Source organism: Sparus aurata, chromosome 2 (genome assembly GCF_900880675.1).
Source record: "Sparus aurata chromosome 2, fSpaAur1.1, whole genome shotgun sequence".
NCBI classification, from domain to species: domain Eukaryota; kingdom Metazoa; phylum Chordata; class Actinopteri; order Spariformes; family Sparidae; genus Sparus; species Sparus aurata.
Window position 1 is genome coordinate 11,752,775 of NC_044188.1, and position 22,152 is coordinate 11,774,926.

The window sequence follows — 22,152 nt, forward strand, 5'->3', positions numbered from 1 at the left end:
TGGTGGCAGAGGCTACCATTCAAGGTGTCTGTGGCTCATCAGGAGCGATAACCATCCATACTCACACTCACACACCGATGGAAAAGCCACTGGGAGCAATTTGGGTTTCAGTGTCTTGCCCAAGGACACTTTAACATGTATACTGCTTAGGCCATTAGCTTATTGAGGGCATGGAAAATGTGTGTTCACCACATATGTGACTGTAGCCACACATGTCAACATTATCCAATCAAGGTACAGAAATGTGTGTCTGTATCTCTCACCTTTGCTCGTTTTGCATATAAATGTTCAGAAACCGAAATGAGCAGAGTAATCAGAGAGGACTGGATATCAGAATTGAGTCATGACATAAATCAATGTTCTTGCTCTGCTGTCCTTCGTTCCCTCCAGGCTCCTTCAACCCATTCAGTGATGACCCGCTCCCAGCTTACCCTAAGAAGCAGCTCATTCTCAAGATCATTAGTGGACAGCAGTTGCCCAAACCACCAGACTCCATGCTGGGCGACCGTGGAGAGGTACAAATGCACCAAACACATACACTGTGTGCCAACTTCCTCCATCTGTCTTCATTCTCTGTCTCACACACACACACACACAAACACACACATGCATTGTTATACTCAACTTCTCAGAGATGTTCAGCTTGCTCTCAGCAGAAATATATTCAGCACCATAAAACAAAACATTAATTTTATTGTCCTCTCTCCTTTATCAGATTATTGATCCATTCGTCGAAGTGGAGATTATTGGTCTGCCAGTTGATTGCTGCAAGGAACAGACACGAGTCGTTGATGACAACGGTCAGAGAACACACAGATCAATTTTAACAATATCAGAATACTGTTCACTCGCTGAACCACTGACAAATGCTTTAACAATCACGCTGTGCAACATACAATTGAAAATTGAATAGGCTATAATCAAATATTATAATAATTTTTCAAAATACAAAATGTGAAAACAAAGCGAGAGTCACCCAAATATGCAGCTGCCCTCGGCTTTCTGGAGCTTTGTAGTTGAGTTCAAGCTCATTGTTAAGCCAGCCGGCAGCTTTATTGTTTTGATTCACTCTCCGCGTTTTAATACCCTCAGTTTTGGCTGCAGCTGGCAGCTGTTTTCAGTGAACAAAAAAAGCCTCAAAAATCCACTGTGCACTACCTGTTCAGCACCAACAGGGAAACAGACACTGCTGACAAGTCACTTGTGATAGCACAGTGTTTAGCAGCTAAAGAGCCAGAGGTTTCCCCCAGGAGTTGGCATGAAACAGAAAATGAGCTGAAAGAGAGTGAATGTTGGACTTGAATCCAGAAATACATTAAATGATGTTCCCCCAGAACTGCTGGTTATATAAATAAGCAACTGTTTGCTAAAGAGTTCACCATAAAGGTTGATAATACACTGATCAGCCACAATATTTAAACCATTGACAAGTGATGTAAATATCATTGATCACCTCTCTACAATGCAGTGTTCTGCTGGGAAACCTTGGGTCCTGGCATTAAAGTGTTCTTGTGTTGTGTTTACAATTACATGTAGTTTCTGCTGCCCCCAAGTGGCCAACAAAATCAATTTGAAAACGCTATATTATCTGCTCTTAGCATCTTCTTGACTTTCTATTTGCAGCAATTTCTACCTCAAGTAGATGACAGACAAGTTCCTGTTGTTGTGTGAATCCGTCAGGCCTGCATAGTTTAGACAATGAAGCTGTGAGATGCCATCTTACTGTCTTTCCACTAAATGCCTGTTACTGTATTTTCAAAAATTGGCTTTTTCACAAAACATTTTGACACGTCACAGTTGGAAATGTGTAAAAAAAGCCATGGCTGTATTTAAGTTAGCTGCCTCTAAAAAGAACTGAGGTCATTGTTAATGTTGTGAGCAACACCCACATTTTTCCTGTTATTGACAAGTCAAAATATCTGCTGTGAAAAAAGAAATGTTATTGACCAGTGAATATTAGCAAACTATATTAGACCTTTAACCTACTTAGCATAGATCATGACCTCAGGTCGCTACTCTTTGGCACTTTGCAGATTAAATATGTAGATAAAACATATCGAGCTAACTCACCTTCAAAGGCTCTGATACTTTGCAAGGACTTTACCAAAGACTGGATAAATGGGTTGACCATATTTTTATTATATACATAAACATTTTATTTCTTGAAGTTTTGCAATGATTTTGCAATGAAATACAATGATATTATCTATGACCTTTTCTTTGTTGTGTTGCAACAATGCAAACTTGTATGACTAAAGCCTTATTTTTTTTATTCTGTTTCACATCCCTGTTCTTGTTGCTATTGTATTTTACCTTTTTCATCCTCTGAAAAGTCACAAGTGCATATGATATCAATAATAAGTTTAGCATATGATAGAACATTCTGTATGTACGGCACACAAACAAAAGCAATGGGATGGCACCTTGCCTTCGCAAACTTACTCCTAAAAAAATAGAGCAGAGATAAAATAATGCCATAGCCACAGATGCTGCACATTGGGCTGTGGTGCACTGCAGGAATTAAAAAGTCAGATTAATTAATTAGAAGCGTAATGGAAGCATAATGAAAGGAGGGAACTGGTTTCGACCCTAAAATGTTTCCACTGATGAGGACACTCAGCAGGGGGAGGGGAAAAGCATCCTCTGGGAAAGGTTATCAAACCCAACAGGGTTATAAGATTAGTGTGCAGGGCATTGATCTATGAAATACTTCATTTGACACATCATTACAAACTCCAACTCCATTTTTTCTAGTTCTTTGGATGTCTTGTATATATGATTAAATGAGATACTGATGAAACAGATTTTAGTTTTAATGAGCATGCATGTGTGTATTTTCCTCAGGTTTTAATCCAGTATGGGAAGAGACCCTGTCCTTTACACTTCACATGGCTGAAGTGGTTTTGGTGCGTTTCCTTGTCTGGGACCATGACCCCATTGGACGAGATTTTATTGGTCAACGAACAGTCGCCTTCAGCAGCCTGATGCCTGGTGTGTGCAGACTTCCTCAGTACTTTCAGCTTAATCTGACAAAATGAAAATTTTGTGTGTGATGGGCATGAACTTCAGAGGGGGCACAATTTGTCACTGCGAGTCAGAATCATTATAGTTCACAAATAGACAGACTCACTCAACATATAATTACCCCTATGGCTCTGGCAATGTTGTAGCTATGGGGCACATTATCTTCTGTCTAGTGAACCGTGGTTTGTCTGATTTGTAAAGTAAAGGACTTGTGCCTTGGCGGGTTATTTTTGATGTCTGCATCCATTGGAGTTGTCCCTGAACCCTTGATGCCCTCTCCTCGGGGAACTACTACACAACCATTAGTCTGATGACAGCTGTTATCTTTGACTCACTCTCCAGCTCACATGCTTTCTCCCTTCCTCTCTAACAACAGGTTACAGACATGTTTACTTGGAGGGACTGACTGAGGCTTCCATCTTTGTGCATGTGTCAGTGCATGATGTCTATGGGAAGGTAAGTTCTGTACAGTCCCTGTGTTTGATGCAGCGTCCCGCCTGTTAGCCTCTTTTGTCAAATGAGGTTAAAAGTAAAAAATGTTTATCTCAACACATCAGTCTATTTAAGCACTCAATCCTTTGTCTTTCTAGTGGAGCCCTCTAGTCCTGAACCCCAGCTTTACCATAATGCACTTACTAGGATCTAACAAGGTATCCTGGGCTCTGTGTGGTGCTGCATGAAACAGTATTGCATGATGCAAAGGCTCAGTGTGTGTTCAGCTGTATCTTCATTGACTTGTTTGTGTGTGATATTAAACTACTGAGTCATACAGTTTGCTCTGAAGGTCATTTTTATTCAGCTGTTGTTGTCTCATTTTCAACAAAAATGGGATAATATGCAATGTAAGCATGCCTGCATAATCCACAACGGCCTTCTGCATATTGTTTCTTGTGGTAATTTAAGGAGTAAGGGTGCCATCTATAGGCAATGCACATTAAAGCATGCAATTGTTACATCTGGTGGGAACTACGTCCAGTACATGGCATATCGTGTCATTGTTTTCATTAAAATTAACACTTGTGTGAAAAAGTTATGTTCATTGTACATTAGAAATCAGTGCACCTTGGCTGAAAACATGTAAAGCACATCTCCTCTTATCTTTGTTGATATTTTTTCCCCTCTTCTTATTTCCTTCCTATCCTTTTCCTTCTGCCCTTAGGGTAATCAGCTGCGAGGTATCCGAGGTTTGTTTAACCGTTCTTCCAAGTCCTCTGTGGATACAAACTCTGGTGGCCTTCGGAAACGCTCCATCAGTGATCACCTCCTGCGGCGCACAGCCAGTGCCCCAGCAAAGGGACGGAAGAAGACCAAAATGGCCCTTTCAGAGTCAGTGGCTTCAATATCAGACCAAAAGAATGCCTCAGGAGCAGGAGCAGGAGGAGAGGGCATGTCAGGGAAGGAAGCAGGGGTAGAGAAGCGTCTTCAACCTCGAGCCCCCCTCACCCATAGACCTATCTCTATGCCCCTAGACAGGCTTCTGCAAGGGCAGCTGTCCCTCTGCTCAACAGACAAGGAAAAGCATGACATGGGTGTAGACACTGTCATTGGTGGGTATTTTTTATTTAATCCCAGTCAAATAATTGAATATATATTGCAATGATTCAAATTATACATACAGTACATACATTCTACTTTAATTAGGAATTTGTAAGATTAGTGATTCAGTGTCTCACACTAAGGGCCCAGACACACCAAATACCACACCAACTAGTGGCGATGAAGGCCAGCTGTTCCGTTACCAATGCCATCTTTATCAAGGCTAAAAAGCTGCACTTGAAAAGACTACAGCCGGGTAGCCAATTAGCTTGTACAATCTTCACCTGTGCATTGTCATACTACTCTTGCTAATATTTCACTTCTAATTAAGAATATGTCTGACAAAAAGTTGCAAATGGCACTGGCAAAGAGGACAAGGCGTGAATAAGGAGAAACTGCATTAAATGGGTGAAATTATGGTTACCATATAGCACCATGCTCGAAAAGCTTTTCTTGTCTTTATCCTTTTCTCTTCTTCTGCACTGATTCACTCAGCTCAACAGCCAATCACAGTGATTTCTCTCACTGAGGGGCTCCCATACAGATTCAGCATGCTTAGTCGGTCGAAAAACTGCAGGCAAAGGCCAGCTATCAGACATACTGTAAAAACTAGGGCTGCCGGCCTGATGACCGATCACTGGCCTGGTGTGTCAGGGTCCTTATACAAACCAAGTCACAGCAATCTGAGGCATTAGTTATGAAATTCTCTCCTTGGGAACAGTTATTGTTTTTTTCGAGTAATTTCTTTAAACTAAATGTCAAAAGTGCTTTCCTATTTTTGAAAATGTCTCAAAGAAGGATTTTGCATTGACTTGCTTTGCACATTGATTAATGTAAGTTGTTTGCAATTTCTCTCCTTTATTTTAGTTAAACTGTCACAATCGTCTAAAGCTCATGTACAGTAACAATGTGAACTGACAGACTACAGCCTACTCTCCATGATACGTTAACATGCCTTTTCTGTCCCATCTTCATCTGTTGTGCTTCTTTATAGTAGAGAACTGACTAGGATATTCCTGCAGGTAATCCAAAATACCTATTGTCTGAAGGTTGCATCGTCCAAAAACATACCAGTATTGCGTCCACCCAGTGTATTTTGTTCCAAAGTGGTCTGAGAAATATATTAATGTGTCATTTGATCCCATTTGACCAAACCGATCCCATTTGACCATCTCTTTCCTATTCGGATGTACATGGATTCTTCCTTTTATTTGAACTTCCACAGCCTCATCTTCCAGCTTCCCCTTCACAGTTGTTTATGGTGATCCATTTGTCTGTGTATTGCTACTGCCTTGTTTTGGCTGGACTGTTAATTGTTGTCATTTAACTGTTGGTTGGCTTGATGTTCTACAACAAATGCTAGTAGATGAACCTGTATTTATTATTCTTTGTGTTCTATCATCTGTGTCCACAGGAGCCTGTCCCTTCAACAGACCAAGGTCTTCCTCTTTGGACCCTTTCATCGAGTCATCATTCTCTATTGAACCAAACATCTCCTCCCCTTCTAAGTCATACATCAACAGAAACAAAGAATTTGACCAATCAGAGGAGGCTTCTTATCTGGTTATTGGTAGAGGAGAAGTAAGAAAGGAAGAATATTATGCCAATTACCAGTCAGAGGATAATGTTGTCCACAAATCTGAGATCGATTCCACAGGAACAGAGAACAATTATTTGGTCTCTACAGCAAAGAGCCAGATAAGATCCGATAAACCAGAAACATCATCAAACAGCACAACATTCACAGTTGCACCTTCCATCTCCTCGTCCTCTTCCTCGCCCCCCTCCTCCACGGCCCCTCTCAGTATGGACTATGATCTGAGGAGTCCCACCTCTTTGCATGACAGCACCATCTCCAGACTCATTGATGCTGTGTCCTTAGGCAATGAGCAGGACACATGTGGCTCTATTTCTGCTCTGATTGGTCAGTTTGAAAGGACTGTTGACCAAAATGATCTCACAATGTTATCTCATGATCAGACCCTGTACCGTCACTCGAACTTAAGGCCTACTACTCCTAAAGTGCTCCAAGATTTGAGGTCTCCTCTCAAGACCAGCAATTCATCTACTAACAACAGGCCTACCACTCCTAAAGTGCTGCAAGATTCAAAGTCTCATCTCAAGACCAACACTGCATCTACTCTCAACAAGTATCTAGTAAGTCCCCAAAAAGTATCTCAGAAAACAAATCATACAAAACAAGAAATCCTTTCCCAGGCAGACGCTCCTGGTCCAGCCGTTCTCTCTAGCCCAGAAACTGCTGAGCTTGAGGAGGTGTACACCATTCTGGATGAGGAGGTGCTATCGCCTGTATCCGTGTTCAACGTGAAACAGACAGTCCATGTTCGGGCAGAGAACATACCCTCAAACAGCTTGGGGTCCCCCCCAGCAAAGGTGGGTCAAGGTTTGAGGAAAGGGCACAATGTGAGCTGGGATGATATGCACAGAAAAAGGGCCGGGACTGAAGAAATTGAGGAGGCTGAGGAGAGTGTATACGAAGAAGTGTATGATCCCCCAGCACCAGTACCGGAGATAATAGAACGGGATACTGCTAAAGGGTACATGGGCTCCTCTGTAAACAACGACTGTTTTCAGTTTCTCCATGAGTCAGCTGGCAATGCTTTTGCAGAAGTGGAGATAAATGTTGATGAGGATCCATTTGAGAGGATGCTGACCTCACCAAGGCATAGCAGTCAATTGGAGGAGCTCAGAAGCCCAACAAAACGCCACGCGATTTACCAAAACCATCAGTCTACTCCCAACTACTCCCAACAAAAACATCCTTCATCATACTGTAATCCTCAACAACAGTACCCATTACATGCATCTCACAGACCATTTTCCCAGGCTTCCTCCCCAATGAATCAACCCTCCTATCAGCTGCCTAATCACCACCAACACCAGAACAACTCCCAGCCGTCTCCGTTCCACAGAACTGCCAACTCCCGACCCTCCAACCCCAGTCCGCTGTGTCAGAACAGCTACCCTGTACCTAAGAACAATTCTGAGGCCTTCAGCAACAGCAGAGACTTCAGCGGTTCCTACACACAACAGAGGAGCTATATTGGCAGCCAAAACCTAAATAGGTCACATCAAGATAGGCAAGCATATAAACCAATAGACAGGGAGCAAGCAAGGTGCTTCCCCAATGGTTTCTCTTCTTCTGAAAGCCTCCCTTGCCAGTATCCTGTGTCTTCAAACATCTGCAGAGACAGAGGACTATATTCCCCTTATTCAGACTGCGATGCAGTGTACAGCCGCCTGGACAACAACTGCATTACGCCTCCGCCAGAGTCTTCAGCTACTCAAAGCCCCCAACCACACCGCCAAAGTCCAAAACAATCATACACCTCAAAGCAGTCATGGAACCAAAAGGTTTCCCTCAGCAATACAAGGCACCAGTCACAGCCTGAATCCATAGTTTCACTGCACTCAAATGTAGGCCCTTTATCAACAAAACCCCAGCCTGGTACCACAGACTCTATAGCCCCCAGCCCATGTAAATCTAAGTCCCTGGGAGACCTGACTTCTGAAGACATATCATGCAACTTCCAGAGCAAATACCACATTATTAGTCGCAGTTTCATCACTCCCCATATGAGAAAGCAAAAGAGGATGGGCGCCATGGGGCAAGTAACTTTCCAATCACAGTCATGTGATCCACTTACAGAACAGCTACGAAGGCTGGTCAGTCTAGAAGCGGATGACAGTGACAGAGATAGGCCTCAGCCTCCTCAGTTGTGTCAGGAACCAAAATCACCGTCACAGCTGCAGGCAACAAGCATAGCTCCTGCTGTTCCCAGGGATGTAGATGATTCCCCTCCACTCCTGACTCGCCGCCTCTCCTCTCGGAGCCAAAGCCGAGTTCGTCACATCAACAACCGTGCCCGCGAAAGACAACAAGAGGCTCTTAAGCCTCGAGCAGGTGTGGTGATCAATAGTACAGCCAGCAATGGTGGAGTAGTATTGAGGAATAAACCAGCCTCACAGAATCCACCAGCTAACAGACACTCTACTGGTTCTTACATAGCAGGCTACCTTGGTCAGCTGGAGGACAGAGGACTTCCTGAAGGAGCTTGTGCATCCTTACATTATGGAAATGGGGATCACTTTGGAGATCGATACTATACTGATGACTTTCTTCCACCTGCTGACTGTAATCACTCTGCGTCAGAGCCTGAGGTCTACTTTCTGCTCAGACTGTAGCTCTGACAGTAGCCTAAAGTGAAACTGACTATCAAGCAGTGACTCTTGATGATGTTTAGTTAAACCAAAAGCCAGAAGATCAAGGAAATAAATACTTGCCATTGTTTGTTTACATGTTCCCTTATAACCGTTAAGTAAATCTTATCTGGGCTATTTCTTGAGAAAGATACAGTCTGTACAATGTAATCCATGGTTGGATCTGACAGCATGAATTTCCTGTATGAAATGTCCACTATTCAATAGTGAATGGTCTTTCTAGTCTGGCATTGTAATGTCTATATTCTGCTTAATGTGTACCTGTTTTTGGGAACTTTGATTCCCTCAAAATGGCTTCCTAGACTGATTGTACAGATACATGTTATCTCTGTCCCTGTGATGTACTGTCCAAACTTCGTACATTGACTATGAAGCAAAAAAAAGAAGAATTGGGTTTTAAGGGGAGAGGGAATGTCTTTCTTTGTATCATTTGAATGTGTAGTATAATAAAACAGATACTTTTAATAGATGGGATTAATCTCTTCAAAGATCAAATGTAAGTCTTCCTTCTCTTTTATCAGTGGTATCTCTTTATTTGTGTTGTGTGTAAATATTTCTGTCATAGTTTTTAATCTGAGATGGTTTTTACTTGAGAACCAATTCTAACTGTACATTTATGTTTGTGCACGTTACCTGTGAACATGTCAGGCATGACTATGCACCGATTTATACAGTAGATGTTGCATCGCCCAACAACAATTGCACAGAACAAAAAGTTGCATTGGATACAACAGAGGACATAGGCTTGTTTGTATTAGGTGCAATACAGTTCGTAAACTTCCACATTTGGACTCGTTGCTCTCTTTGATTTGTAGAATTTGAAGACATGATTGCAAATTTTCAATAATTGGGGTTTAAAGGTTTTTATTTTTATAATTGCTTTGATACAGTCTGCAAAAAATCTGTTGTTGGTTGTGGTTATTTTATTTTGTGTAACATAATAGAATGAAAACAACAGAGTGATAACTACACAGGGCCCAGCTGAGGAAGGGAGGGTGGCAAAGCAGCAGTTTTTTTTCTATTGTTTCAGTGTTACACCATCCTTTTATTTTTCTTTGTATTGTTGCTCTTTTAAGGACTGTGAGCATTTTCCTACCAATGCAATAAAATATTGAAATATTTGATTTCACGAGATGCTATGTTTATTTCCTGTTATTCTCTGAATGCTGTATAAAAAAAGATAATTAATCACAAATGCAGCTCAAGCTCAAAATCAATTTATTGTCAGTCGTAAACATCCTCATCTTTCCCCATATGCCACCTTGAACTTAATGGGATGTAATTGTTCATGAAATTACTGTATAATAGAGCTGACAGATGGCACACCTGTTGCTCTGGGCAAACAATTCCCTATACGGGATCCAACCCACACTCACCTGCACTACACTAAACACTAAGTTTTATAAATCAATCACAGCACGATATTTCTGGGGGAGAAAAGGACACATACAGTTGGATGATTGTTTTGTTTTATCTCAGCTTGTTAATATAAGTGTTGAGCAGCCTCCCCACCCTGACTGTCCTATGGTGGAATAGCTTAGTGACCTTGGCCTTTCGAATGACATACAGTACTGTGTCTGTAGGAAACATACACACACCCACCATTGCTAACTTCACACACGCTAATCACTTGTGAGCATTTGATTGGTTTTCCACCATCACTCTAGAGAGGAATAACTCCAAGTGTGTGCTGCTTGTGTCATCAGTTTGACTTATTCGCTTTACACCTATTATAAATACTCACATCGACACTTAAGTTGTTTGGACTGGGCGGGGGTTATGTAAGTGTTTGTTCATAATGTGATGTCTTTTTGCAGGTACCTGACATGAGACTGTGATGTTACATGTGGACATGTTGAAATCAATGGGATTTATCTTTGGTAACAGGGACTGTTGAACATGGATGAGGTATCTTAACATTTCCCTTTTTTTTTTTGCTTCATGCACTCACTGTTTTCAGGTTTGATGAAGCAGTATTGATATGGATTGTGTTCTACACCATCTGAATGTCTTTCACCAGTCATTGATATGCCTGTGCGGGAGGATACATTTTGTTCAAGGTGCAATTGTTACCATTCACAGTTTGTCTTGTGATATGTGTCAGAAGAGCTTTTAACAAAGTGAGACAATTTTCTGTTTGTAATGTCATTTGTTCTTGCAGGTAACTGGCATGAGGCTATGATGTTACATTTGGACATGTTAAATTAAATGGGATTTGTCTTTGATAACAGGATCATTTGAACATTTATGAGGTACCTTACAGTAGTGTACCATACTGTCTGAACTTAACGCACTCTGTTTCAGGTTTGATGAAGCAGGGTTCATGTAAATTGTTGCTGTTTTGACAGAATTTATTGATGACAATAATGATGATGACAATGATGCAGATACTGACATGACTGAGATATGTGTGCCAGAACAGCTGCATCCATGTCTTTGTTCCTCTGGTTCCTAACACCATTTGTTTTTGCAGGTAGCTGACATGAGACTATGATGTTACATTTGGACATGTTGAATTAAATGGGATTTCTCTTTGGTAACAGCTGAACAATGTGAATAATATAAATGACCTTTTTATGCTTCATTTACCCTATTTCTTAGGTCCAATGTGAGTTGGGTTTAACAAATGTACTGAACTTCTCAATGATGCATATTCTGACATGGAGATATGTGTTAAATGTCCAGAACAGCTGCATCCATGTCTTTATGCCTCTGGTTCCTCACTCGGTGCTCCTCCACAGCCCTCTTCCTGCTGCTTCAAAGTGTAGTGGGCAGACAGACGGGGCTGGTGGTGGTTCAGGCAACAGTGTGCTCCCGTTGGGGTGTGCCAAGCGACAAGAGCCTCTCCCAGGATGGAGATGTGATTATTGGTGGACTTTTTAATCTCTATTACATACCTTCAGCTGTAGAACAGGGCTACACCAAGCTGCCAACTTATGAACCTTGCAAAGGGTAAAAATCACAATTTATTTATTATTTCTTAATGCTGATCCGGAAAGTTGGCAAAGTAATGTTTATAGTGCTCATAATATTTAATAATATGCCCGCTGTATATTATTGGACGTACTCTTCAGGTATAGACACATTTCTATCTATACCTGAGATAAGGATATTTTGATCATAGTAGAGTTATTTGAAAAAAAGCTGTTGCTGTAATACATTTATATTGGTCTTTATTGGTATTTATGTATTTTTGTATTTATTATTATTTTTCTATACTGTAATTTATTCTGTTTACCATTCCTGTCTTCTCCTGTGGTATTAGTTTAGCTGTAGAGCCCTTAAAATATACATATGCTATGGCATTTGCGGTGGAGGAAATCAATCGTAACAGCACCCTGCTACCAGGAGTGAAGCTGGGCTACCGTATACTTGACAGTTGTTTTCGATATCCCTGGGCTCTGCAAGGTGCACTGTCAATGGTTGGAGGAGACATGCACAGCTGCAACCTAATGGCTTCTACACCTCAATCTGCAGATGGTCAGCTTGTTCCTTTGCTCATTGGTGCTGCTGCATCTACAACAGGCATAATGCTGTCCAGGATACTGGGACCTCTCTCTGTGCCGGTGGTGAGTTTCAGGAGATCTCAGGAAATGAAGCTTATTTTTGTAAAGATTTCGTCAAGAATCTCATAATATTTGAAAATTAAAAATAACGGTATTAGTGTAATTATTAATATTGCTATTCCTAGTATTATTGCTGTGTAAGAAGTGTAAACCAAAACTTCCATGTCTTTTCCTCAGATCAGTTACTTGGCTAGCTGCCCCTGTCTTAGTGACAGGACAAAATTTCCTAACTTCTTCAGAACAATCCCCAGTGATATTTACCAAGCCAGGGCCATGGCACAACTGGCCATACGCTTCAACTGGACATGGATCGGAGCGGTGATCGTAAACAATGATTATGGTCAATTAGCAATACAGGTGAATTTTCTTTGTTGTTTAACTGTACACTTCCTCATGTGTCTCCTTCATGAATGCTACAAAAAAGATTTATGTATGAAAATATTTGTTGTTTTGACTTCCATATTTCAGGTATTTCAGGAGGAGATTCGGGGGAAAGGAGTGTGTTTGGAATTCATAGAGACTGTTCACAGAGAAACTATAGTGAATGATGCCAGACGTGCAGCTCTCAAAATTAAAGCTTCAACTGCAACAGTGATTCTGATCTTTTGCTGGTATACAGATGTAAAGAAATTATTTCTGGAATTGGCCAAGAGAAATGTGAGCAGCTGGCATTGACATTTTATTATTATATATTATATATATATTCTTATTCAACAGAATATTATTTTGTAAGAACAATTACCTGTTCTTCTTAGTGAAGTTTATTTCAGTGTTTTCTTATTGTAGGTGACAGACAGACAGTTTTTGGCCAGTGAGGCTTGGAGCACCAGTGATGATCTTCTTCAGGATCTTGCCATCTCGAGAGTGGCAAGTGGTGTTCTTGGAGTGGCCATTCGAAGTTCAACAATACCTGGATTTGAAAATTATCTCAGGAGTATGCACCCAAGTCATCGTCCTGATGATGAATTCTTCCGAGAATTCTGGCAAAAGGAGTTTGGATGCACTCCTGGAGCTGAACAATCGCAAGAAACACGGTCTTCAAATTTCACTTCACCACGCAGAACATGGCCTAACCATTCATCAAATGTTTCTTCTTCATCTTTGACCAAAGAGATCCTTCTAAAAACTTCTCTACCAGCCTGCAGTGGGACAGAGTCCCTGGAGGGAGTGCAGCATCCCTTCACTGACACCTCTCAGCTAAGGGTGGCATATAATGTGTACCTGGCTGTTTATGCTGCAGCCCATGCCCTCCACAGCCTTCTCTCCTGCCCAAACAGAGACAGCCCTCCTGGAAACAACAGCTCCACCTGCTCCTCTCCGAAACACATCAAACCCAGAGAGGTAATATACATCATTGTGTCTTCTTATTCACAAACAATAGTGTAGTTTTTTAAGTTGTGATGAACTGTAAAGTTTTGTATAGACATTCTTTCAACATTTGATTGTTTCAGCTGTTGCAGCACTTGAACACAGTGAACGTCACCACACCACAAGGAGAAATGTTTAATTTCCAAGGTGCTGACATTCCAGCGAAGTACGACCTTGTCAACTGGCAGAACACCCCTGCGGGGTCACTTAAACTTGTTTTGATTGGTCGCGTGGATGGGTTTGACCTCCACCTTAATGAGTCAGCTATTCAGTGGAGCACAGGAACCAATCAGGTAGTGAAATTAACAAGTTGTATCAAGGCTACCAAACATTTTTTGTTGCAATGACTGTCTGGCTTTTTGTCTAGGTTCCTGTTTCAGTGTGCAGTGAGAGCTGCCCCCCAGGTACCAGAAAGGCCAACAGGAAAGGAGAACCTCTCTGCTGCTTTGACTGTATCCCATGTGCTGAAGGGGAGATTAGCAATAAAACCGGTGAGTAAATCACTCCATTGGGAGGGCAAATTTATTTTTGCAAGGTTCATTTTCCCATTTGTGTTTCACTTTCCTTCTCCCTCTACCAGGTTCTCTTCACTGTGAGCGTTGTCCATCTGAGTTCTGGTCCAATGTTGAACGAACAGCCTGTGTCCCTCGTCAGCTGGATTTTCTTTCCTTTAATGAAACATTGGGCATTACTCTGACCACTGCAGCTGTGTCTGGTGCTGCAGTAACAACAGCTGTGTTTGTGGTGTTTCTTTACTACCGCAAAACACCTATGGTACGAACCAAGACTAATGTAACAGGTGACATTTCTGTCACGTTTCTCTACGATAAATCATTACATTGTTTAAATTGTCACATCTTAGTCTGCTAATCTGATTCACCTCTAGGTGCGAGCCAACAATTCAGAACTGAGCTTCCTGCTTCTTCTGTCTCTGAAGCTCTGCTTCCTGTGCTCACTGGTCTTCATCGGTCGTCCATCAGTCTGGTCCTGTCGGTTCCAGCAGGCAGCCTTTGGGATCAGCTTTGTACTTTGTGTTTCCTGCCTCCTGGTCAAAACCCTCGTAGTTCTTGCTGTTTTCCGCTCAGCTCGGCCTGGTGCTGAAACCTTGATGAAGTGGTTTGGTCCGGGGCAACAGAGAGGAAGTGTTGGCCTCTTTACTTCTGTACAGGTATGAATACTGTCTTATGAAATAAATTAAAAAAATGTTTTAGTACGTACACTTGATATTGAACAACAACACTGAAATGTGTTCACCTTTTACTCAGGTAGTCATCTGTGCCATATGGCTGTCCCTCAGCCCCCCGGAGCCTCGACGTGATCTGGGTTTTCAAGGGTCAAAGGTCACCCTGGAGTGTTCCATGGCCTCTGTGGTGGGCTTCTCTCTGGTTCTGGGCTATATCGGCCTGCTGGCCTGCACCTGCCTCCTCTTGGCCTTTCTTGCTCGGAAACTCCCTGACAACTTCAACGAGGCAAAACTGATCACCTTCAGCATGCTGATATTCTGTGCTGTCTGGGTGGCCTTTGTCCCTGCTTACATTAGCTCTCCTGGGAAGTATGTTGTCGCTGTGGAAATTTTTGCAATCCTGGCCTCCAGCTATGGTTTACTGATCTGTATTTTTGCCCCCAAATGTTTCATCATTCTCTGTAGGCCTGAGAAAAACACTAAGAAACACCTTATGGCCAGATAGTGTTTCTTGATTGAATGACTCTTCATCAGTTTTATTTGATGGCCCCTAACTTTCTATCATGTATAAGCTCATCAGTGTGTTATATGTCAGTTGTTCTAAATCTAAATAATATCGTTTTTTAATGTACTAACCTGTATTAGGTTAATAAATATCTTTTAGCCACACATAATTATGAATTTCATTTCTGACTGAATATGTAAAAATATTTCTGCTGTTCTTAGACATCATAAATTGTCACACATTTTTCATCTTCCTTTAGGAAAAATGCACAATAAAATTAAACCTGCACAATTACATGTGGTTGGTTGTTCTCTTTTCCTATGGTTTGATTAAATACTGTATCTCAACTGAATAAAACACAGAAAATAATTCAGATTTTGAGAACATGCATTATTCAAGTAACACTATAAATACATACTTGTGCTTAATCAGCCTTACATAACCACAATTAACCATTTATTTACTCAACTGTGACCTTTATTGTGAAGTTGAAATCATGTTTCACTTTAGTAATAATATATAATTCACAATTAGCCATTTATTTATGCTTTTTGTCACCCTTACTGTAAAGCTGAAAACACATTTCCCTTAAATAACAGATCATTAATGCATAAGGATGAGTAAGCATTACCTAACCATAATTTAATGTTTTTCTTTTATCTTTACAGTAACTTTCACCAAGAGCATTCTGATGAACACTCGGACCCAAAAGAGACTTCCCAGTGTGCATGAGTTTAAAGCAATTCCTTAACTCTTTATTTTCTTTCTAGAAATACAAAAACACAACTACATCAGCATAACGTGGCTATATAACTTAATGCAGGCAAGGTTAATTGAATGACTGAATGACTATGGCTGGCTGAGCAACCCCTCAGATATTACCCTCTTTAGAGAGTACAATAGAAACCAAATGCACCTGTGGTAGGTTGAGTCATCTGAACATCCTATAGTGGAACCAGTTGTGTTATCGGTGGGCTACAATTAACTGAAATGATAACTAAAGACACAAAATGAAGCATTTTGGAAGATCATTTCATCCAACTATGTCAAATTAAAGGTTACTGATTTCAGTAGAAATATAACGTGAAATAACTGTATTATAGTTATTTTTTATGATAAATAGTTTGAAGAAGTAAAAATGACCACAGCACCCCTTTGTGTAAATAAGCTATCTATTAATGCACTGTGTTTTCAAGTAAAATGTTCTGTTTTCTGAGAGGGAGACTTGTGTTCAGTTGAGGTACACCATTAAATACAATATATACAAAATGATTAACTAACACATTAACTATTAATTAACATTTTGAGTTTGCAGTATTTCACTGAAACGTGCATTTTTCTTAAATGGTCTTAAAAATATTCTTAGCTATTCAGTTAAAAATCAAAGCAATAATTACATGTGTAACATTATTTAGAGGAATACAATTCATATATTACACACTGATTAACATATATACATTCAACCAGTCAACCAAATTGGGGGCCACCAGATAAATATGATCATGATAATGATGGTCATTATCCTCACATTCTAGCAAGAATTATTTATCTGGCCATAAGGTGTTTCTTAGTGTTTTTCTCAGGCCTCAAAAGAATGATGAAACATTTGGGGGCAAAAATACAGATCAGTAAACCATAGCTGGAGGCCAGGATTGCAAAAATTTCCACAGCGACAACAAACTTCCCAGGAGAGCTAACGTAAGCAGGGACAAAGGCCACCCAGACAGCACAGAATATCAGCATGCTGAAGGTGATCAGTTTGGCCTCGTTGAAGTTGTCAGGGAGTTTCCGTGCAAGAAAGGCCAAGAGGAGGCAGGTGCAGGCCAGCAGGCCAATGTAGCCCAGAACCAGAGAGAAACCCACCACAGAGGCCATGGAACACTCCAGGGTGACCTTTGACCCTTTGAAACCCAGATCAGGTTGAGGCACTGGAGGGCTGAGGGACAGCCATATGGCACAGATGATAACCTGAATGAAAAGTGAACACATGTTAGTGTTATTATTTAATATCATGTTACAGTATGAATAAAATATTCTATTGAAGTAATCACTAAGGCAGTATTCGTACCTGTACAGAAGTAAAGAGGCAGACACTTCCTCTCTGTTGGCCCGGACCAAACCACTTCATCAAGGTTTCAGCACCAGGCCGAGCTGAGCGGAAAACAGCAAGAACTACGAGGGTTTTGACCAAAAGGCAGGAAACACAAAGTACAAAGCTGATCCCAAAGGCTGCCTGCTGGAACCGACAGGACCAGACTGATGGACGACCGATGAATACCAGTGAGCAAAGGAAGCAGAGCTTCAGAGACAGAAGAAGCAGGAAGCTCAGTTCTGAATTGTTGGCTCGCACCTAGAGGTGAATCAGATTAGCAGACTAAGATGTGACAATTTAAACAATGCAATACTTTGTCAGAGATAATAATGACTTTGGGTTCGTACCATAGGTGTTTTACGGTAGCAAATAAACACCACAAACACAGCTGTCGTCACTGCAGCACCAGACACAGCTGCAGTGGTCAGAGTAATGCCCAATGTTTCATTAAAGGAAAGAAAATCCAGCTGACGAGGGACACAGGCTGTTTGTTCAACATTGGACCAGAACTGAGATGGACAACTCTCACAGTGAAGAGAACCTGGTAGAGGGAAAAGAGAAGTGAAACACAAATGGGAAAATTAACCTTGCAAAAAACAATTTCCCTTTCCCAAGGGAGTGATTTCCTCACCAGTTGTATTGCTGATCTCCCCTTCAGCACATGGGATACAGTCAAAGCAGCAGAGAGGTTCTCCTTTCCTGTTGGCCTTTCTGGTACCTGGGGGGCAGCTCTCACTGCACACTGAAACAGGAACCTAAACAAAAAGCATTACAGTCATTACAACAGCTCATTTTTAGTAGCCTTGACACAACTTGTTGATGTGACTACCTGATTGGATCCTGTGCTCCACTGAATAGCTGACTCATTAAGGTGGAGGTCAAACCCGTCCACACCACCGATCAAAACAAGTTTGAGTGACCCCTCAGGGGTTTTCTGCCAATTGACGAGGTCGTACTTCGCTGGAATGTCTGCTCCTTTGAAACGAAACATTTCTCCGTGTGGTGTGGTGACGTTCACTTTGTTCAAGTGCTGCAAAAGCTGAAACAATCAAATGTTGAAAATTGTGTATGCTTAACTTTACAGTTCATCAAAACTATCCTTCAATGTATGTATAAGAAGACACAGTGATGTGTATTACCTCTCTAGGTTTGATGTGTTTTGGAGAGGAGCAGATGGAGCTGTTGTTTCCAGGAGGCCTGTCTCTGTTTGGGCAGGAGAGAAGGCTGTGGAGGGCATGGGCTGCAGCATAAACAGCCAGGTACACATTATATGCCACCCTCAGCTGAGAGGTGTCAGTGAAGGGATGCTGCACTCCCTTCAGGGACTCTGTCCCACTGCAGGGTGGTAGAGAAGCTTTCGGAAGGGTCTCTTTGGTCAAAGATGAAGAAGAAACATTTGATGAATGGTCAGACCATGTTCTGCGTGGTGAGAAGAAATATGAAGCTTGTGGTTCTTTTAATTGTTCAGCTGCAGGAGTGCATCCAAACTCATTTTGCCAGAATTCTCTGAAGAATTCATCATCAGGACGATGACTGGGGTGCATACTCCTGAGATAATTTTCAAATTCAGGTATTGCTGAACTTTGAATGGCCACACCAAGAACGCCACTAGCTACTTTAGAAATGGCAAGATCCTGAAGAAGATCATCACTGGTGCTCCAAGCCTCACTGGCCAGAAACTGTCTGTCTGTCACCTACATTAAGAAAACACTGAAATAAACTTCAATAAGTGGAACAGGTAAATGTTCTGACAAAATAATATTCTGTTGATTAATATAATTTCATTGCCAGTTACCCACATTTCTCATGGCCAATTCCAGAAATAATTTCTTTACATCTGTATACCAGCAAAAGATTAGAATCACTGTTGCAGTTGAATCTTTAATTTTGAGAGCTACACGTCTGGCATCACTCATTATAGTTTCTCTGTGAACAGCCTCGATAAATTCCAAACACACTCCTTTTCCCTCAATCTCCTCCTGAAATACCTGAAATATGGGAGTCAAAACGAAAAATTACGACTTATACTTTAAGTGTTTTATAAGTGAAGGGAATAAATGAGAGACTTTTTCAGGCAATTTAGATAATGAAATCATATACCTGTATTGCCAATTGACCATAATCATTGTTTTCTATCACTGCTCCCATCCATGTCCAGTTGAAGCGTATGGCCAGTTGTGCCATGGCCCGGGCTTGGTAAATATCACTTGGGATTGTTCTGAAGAAGTTAGAAAACTTTGTCCTGTCACTAAGACAGGGGCAGCTAGCCAAGTAGCTGATCTGATGAAAAGGGAAGACATGTTTGTTTTGATATGGTTTATAGAGTAATAATACAGTGTTATCTTTAATTAAAATGTGTTCACAACTCTTATTAGGATTTTTGTCAAATGAGACAAAAACAAGAAAAAATATTGTCACTATTAGACAGTGAAGGAAGACAGTTTAACCTAAATTAGTTAAAAAGTCATAACATTGAATTAAATCAATTTAGGCAAACAATAGAAATAATATTTTCTTTAATACAAAATATTTTTTGAACTCACAGTATAATCTTTCTGTAATTAGGTAATAAAGTCAACAGGAAGCTGCTGCAGAAGAATGGTAAATTTTGTCAGCTTTTCAGTAGAAATCCAGCTAAGCTGTCGGAGGTTAGATGCCCCAGACTATGTGCAAAGACCCTATTTGTCCTGTTGCTGAAGTTTGGTGCTGTTCTGAGCATTATTTGTGGCTTTTTGGTGGTGGTTTATATTTGGACCCATTTACTGCAGTGTATTGTTGTCGTGCAGTCGTTTCTGAGGTTGATAAAACTCCGTAAATTAGTGGTCTGCTAACTTGATCTCTCGAGAGGGAGTCTAACACAGTTTCATGGTGATTTAGACCATGGATTAAATCTACACCCGAATATCCCTTTAATGCAGTGTCCTCTGAGCTTTGTGTTTTGTCCAGCCATTATTAATGTGGTACTACATTTGTTAAATTAAAGCTTTTGCTGTTGAATTAAGCTAAGTGTGGTTTGTGCATTATTATTTGATAGTAAGGGTAAAATAACGTCTAACATATTTTGGATTTAACATGGCATTGTGTTTGATTTCTAATTGCATATGATTTAAATTAGTGTGTTATAGTATACTGTTTAAGAATCTCCTACTTGGCTTCTAATATAGTATAATGCTGAGTATTAATGTCTAAATAAAGTAGTATAGTATAGCATAACTTCTTTCTTACTGGTTTACTTTATATATCTACATATATATATATATATATATATATATATATATATATATATATATATATATATATATACTGTTAAACTTTATATATATATTATTAAATATATTTCAAATTTTTTCCTAATCTGACACATATAATGGCCTATATATATATATATCTGATAAAGTGTTTGCATAATTTGACAAAAAGCATGGCTTATGACAAAAAGCTTGAGTGTAGACTGTACAATAACAATGTTCAATGATCAAGATTTCCTGTTGTAATTAAACTCACAACGGGCACAGAGAGAGGCCCCAGGATCCTAGACAGCATTATGCCCGTTGTAGATGAGGCTGCACAAATGAGCAAAGGAACAAGTTGATCACCTGTTGATAGCATTAGACACCAATTATAAAACAACAATAGTTAAAACTGTACCTGTAAACCTGAAAACTATATCAGGTCATACCTGCTGTCTCTCCTGGTTGGTCATAAGTAGCAGATCGAGGCATAGAAGGTGTAAAATTGCAGGTGTGTGTAACTCCGCCAACCATCGACAGTGCACCTTGCAGAGCCCAGGGGTATCGGGAGCAGCTGTCAAGTATACGGTAGCCTAGCTTCACTCCTGGCAGCAGGGTGCTGTTACGATTGATTTCCTCCACTGCAAACGCCATAGCATATGTATATTTCAATGGCTCTATATCTAAACTGAAATCACAGGAGAAGATAGGAATAGTGAACAAAATAAAGAGCAATATAAATCAATAAAATATTAAAACAATCATCATGGATATCATGGGTAAATGTATATAAATGTATTACAAAAAAAAGTTAAAATAATCATGCAAAACATTTCATATCTTTCCAAGTCAACATTTCATAGAACTAGGTAATATTTTAACAAAAACATATGATCACGATTAAAAATTTAAAACATATAACAATGTGCTGCCAGCATATGAACAAAACATTAACCATTAGACACGCAACAATACTCAATCCACTTAATAATACATGGTGTCATTAAGTTTTACCCGGTGCAAGATTCATAACTTGGCAGCTTGGTGTAGCCCTGCTCTACAGCTGATGGTTTGTAATGGAGATTAAAAAGTCCACCGATAACCACATCTCCATCCTGGGAGAGGCTCTTGTCTCTGGTTGCATCCCACCGGGAGCACACCTTCGCCTGAACCACCTCCAGCCCTGTCTGTCTGCCCACTACACTGAGAAGCAGCAGGAAGAGGGCTGAGGAGGGCGACCAAGTGAGGAACCAGAGGAACAAAGACATGGATGCAGCTGTTCTGGATATTTAGCACATATCTCATTATCAGAATATGCATCAATGAGATATTCAACAAATTCATTCTGCGTAAAACAACATTCACACCAAATCTGCTTGATCACGACTGGAGATAGAGTGAGTGAA

At 40.6% G+C, this 22,152-nt stretch overlaps 3 protein-coding genes across 8 annotated transcripts in view; 2 read left to right on the forward strand and 1 right to left on the reverse strand.

The window, feature by feature from the left end:
* Positions 1-9,931, forward strand: part of plch1 (phospholipase C, eta 1) — a 75,049-nt gene extending 65,118 nt beyond the window's left edge. For 3 of the 6 annotated variants that reach the window (XM_030392591.1, XM_030392599.1, XM_030392636.1), the window contains 7 exons: positions 391-515; positions 716-800; positions 2,845-2,991; positions 3,401-3,480; positions 3,615-3,674; positions 4,184-4,571; positions 5,975-9,931. In XM_030392591.1, coding sequence (XP_030248451.1) covers positions 391-515; positions 716-800; positions 2,845-2,991; positions 3,401-3,480; positions 3,615-3,674; positions 4,184-4,571; positions 5,975-8,766 — 3,677 coding nt within the window. In that variant the 3' untranslated portion in view covers positions 8,767-9,931. Of the gene's footprint in view, positions 1-390; positions 516-715; positions 801-2,844; positions 2,992-3,400; positions 3,481-3,614; positions 3,675-4,183; positions 4,572-5,554; positions 5,583-5,974 lie in introns of all 6 variants that reach the window. The other 3 variants (XM_030392616.1, XM_030392627.1, XM_030392608.1) reach the window with 3 other exon arrangements.
* Positions 9,932-11,500: 1,569 nt separating this feature from the next.
* Positions 11,501-15,718, forward strand: LOC115571754 (extracellular calcium-sensing receptor-like). Its single transcript, XM_030401326.1, has 10 exons — positions 11,501-11,754; positions 12,068-12,371; positions 12,546-12,725; positions 12,837-13,025; positions 13,155-13,709; positions 13,820-14,029; positions 14,104-14,227; positions 14,317-14,510; positions 14,623-14,904; positions 15,002-15,718. The coding sequence occupies exons 1-10, from the start codon at positions 11,501-11,503 to the stop codon at positions 15,422-15,424; spliced, it is 2,715 nt and encodes a 904-aa protein (XP_030257186.1). The 3' UTR covers positions 15,425-15,718.
* Positions 15,719-16,231: 513 nt separating this feature from the next.
* LOC115571763 (extracellular calcium-sensing receptor-like) overlaps positions 16,232-22,152 on the reverse strand; it is a 77,252-nt gene continuing 71,331 nt past the window's right edge. Inside the window, exons 11-19 of the mRNA XM_030401339.1 lie at positions 19,617-19,796; positions 19,316-19,504; positions 18,978-19,210; positions 18,656-18,890; positions 18,346-18,555; positions 18,148-18,271; positions 17,864-18,057; positions 17,493-17,774; positions 16,232-17,392 (exon numbers count right to left, since the gene is read on the reverse strand). Of these exons, the coding sequence (XP_030257199.1) occupies positions 16,970-17,392; positions 17,493-17,774; positions 17,864-18,057; positions 18,148-18,271; positions 18,346-18,555; positions 18,656-18,890; positions 18,978-19,210; positions 19,316-19,504; positions 19,617-19,796 (2,070 nt within the window). The 3' untranslated portion in view covers positions 16,232-16,969. The remainder of the gene's footprint in view (positions 17,393-17,492; positions 17,775-17,863; positions 18,058-18,147; positions 18,272-18,345; positions 18,556-18,655; positions 18,891-18,977; positions 19,211-19,315; positions 19,505-19,616; positions 19,797-22,152) is intronic.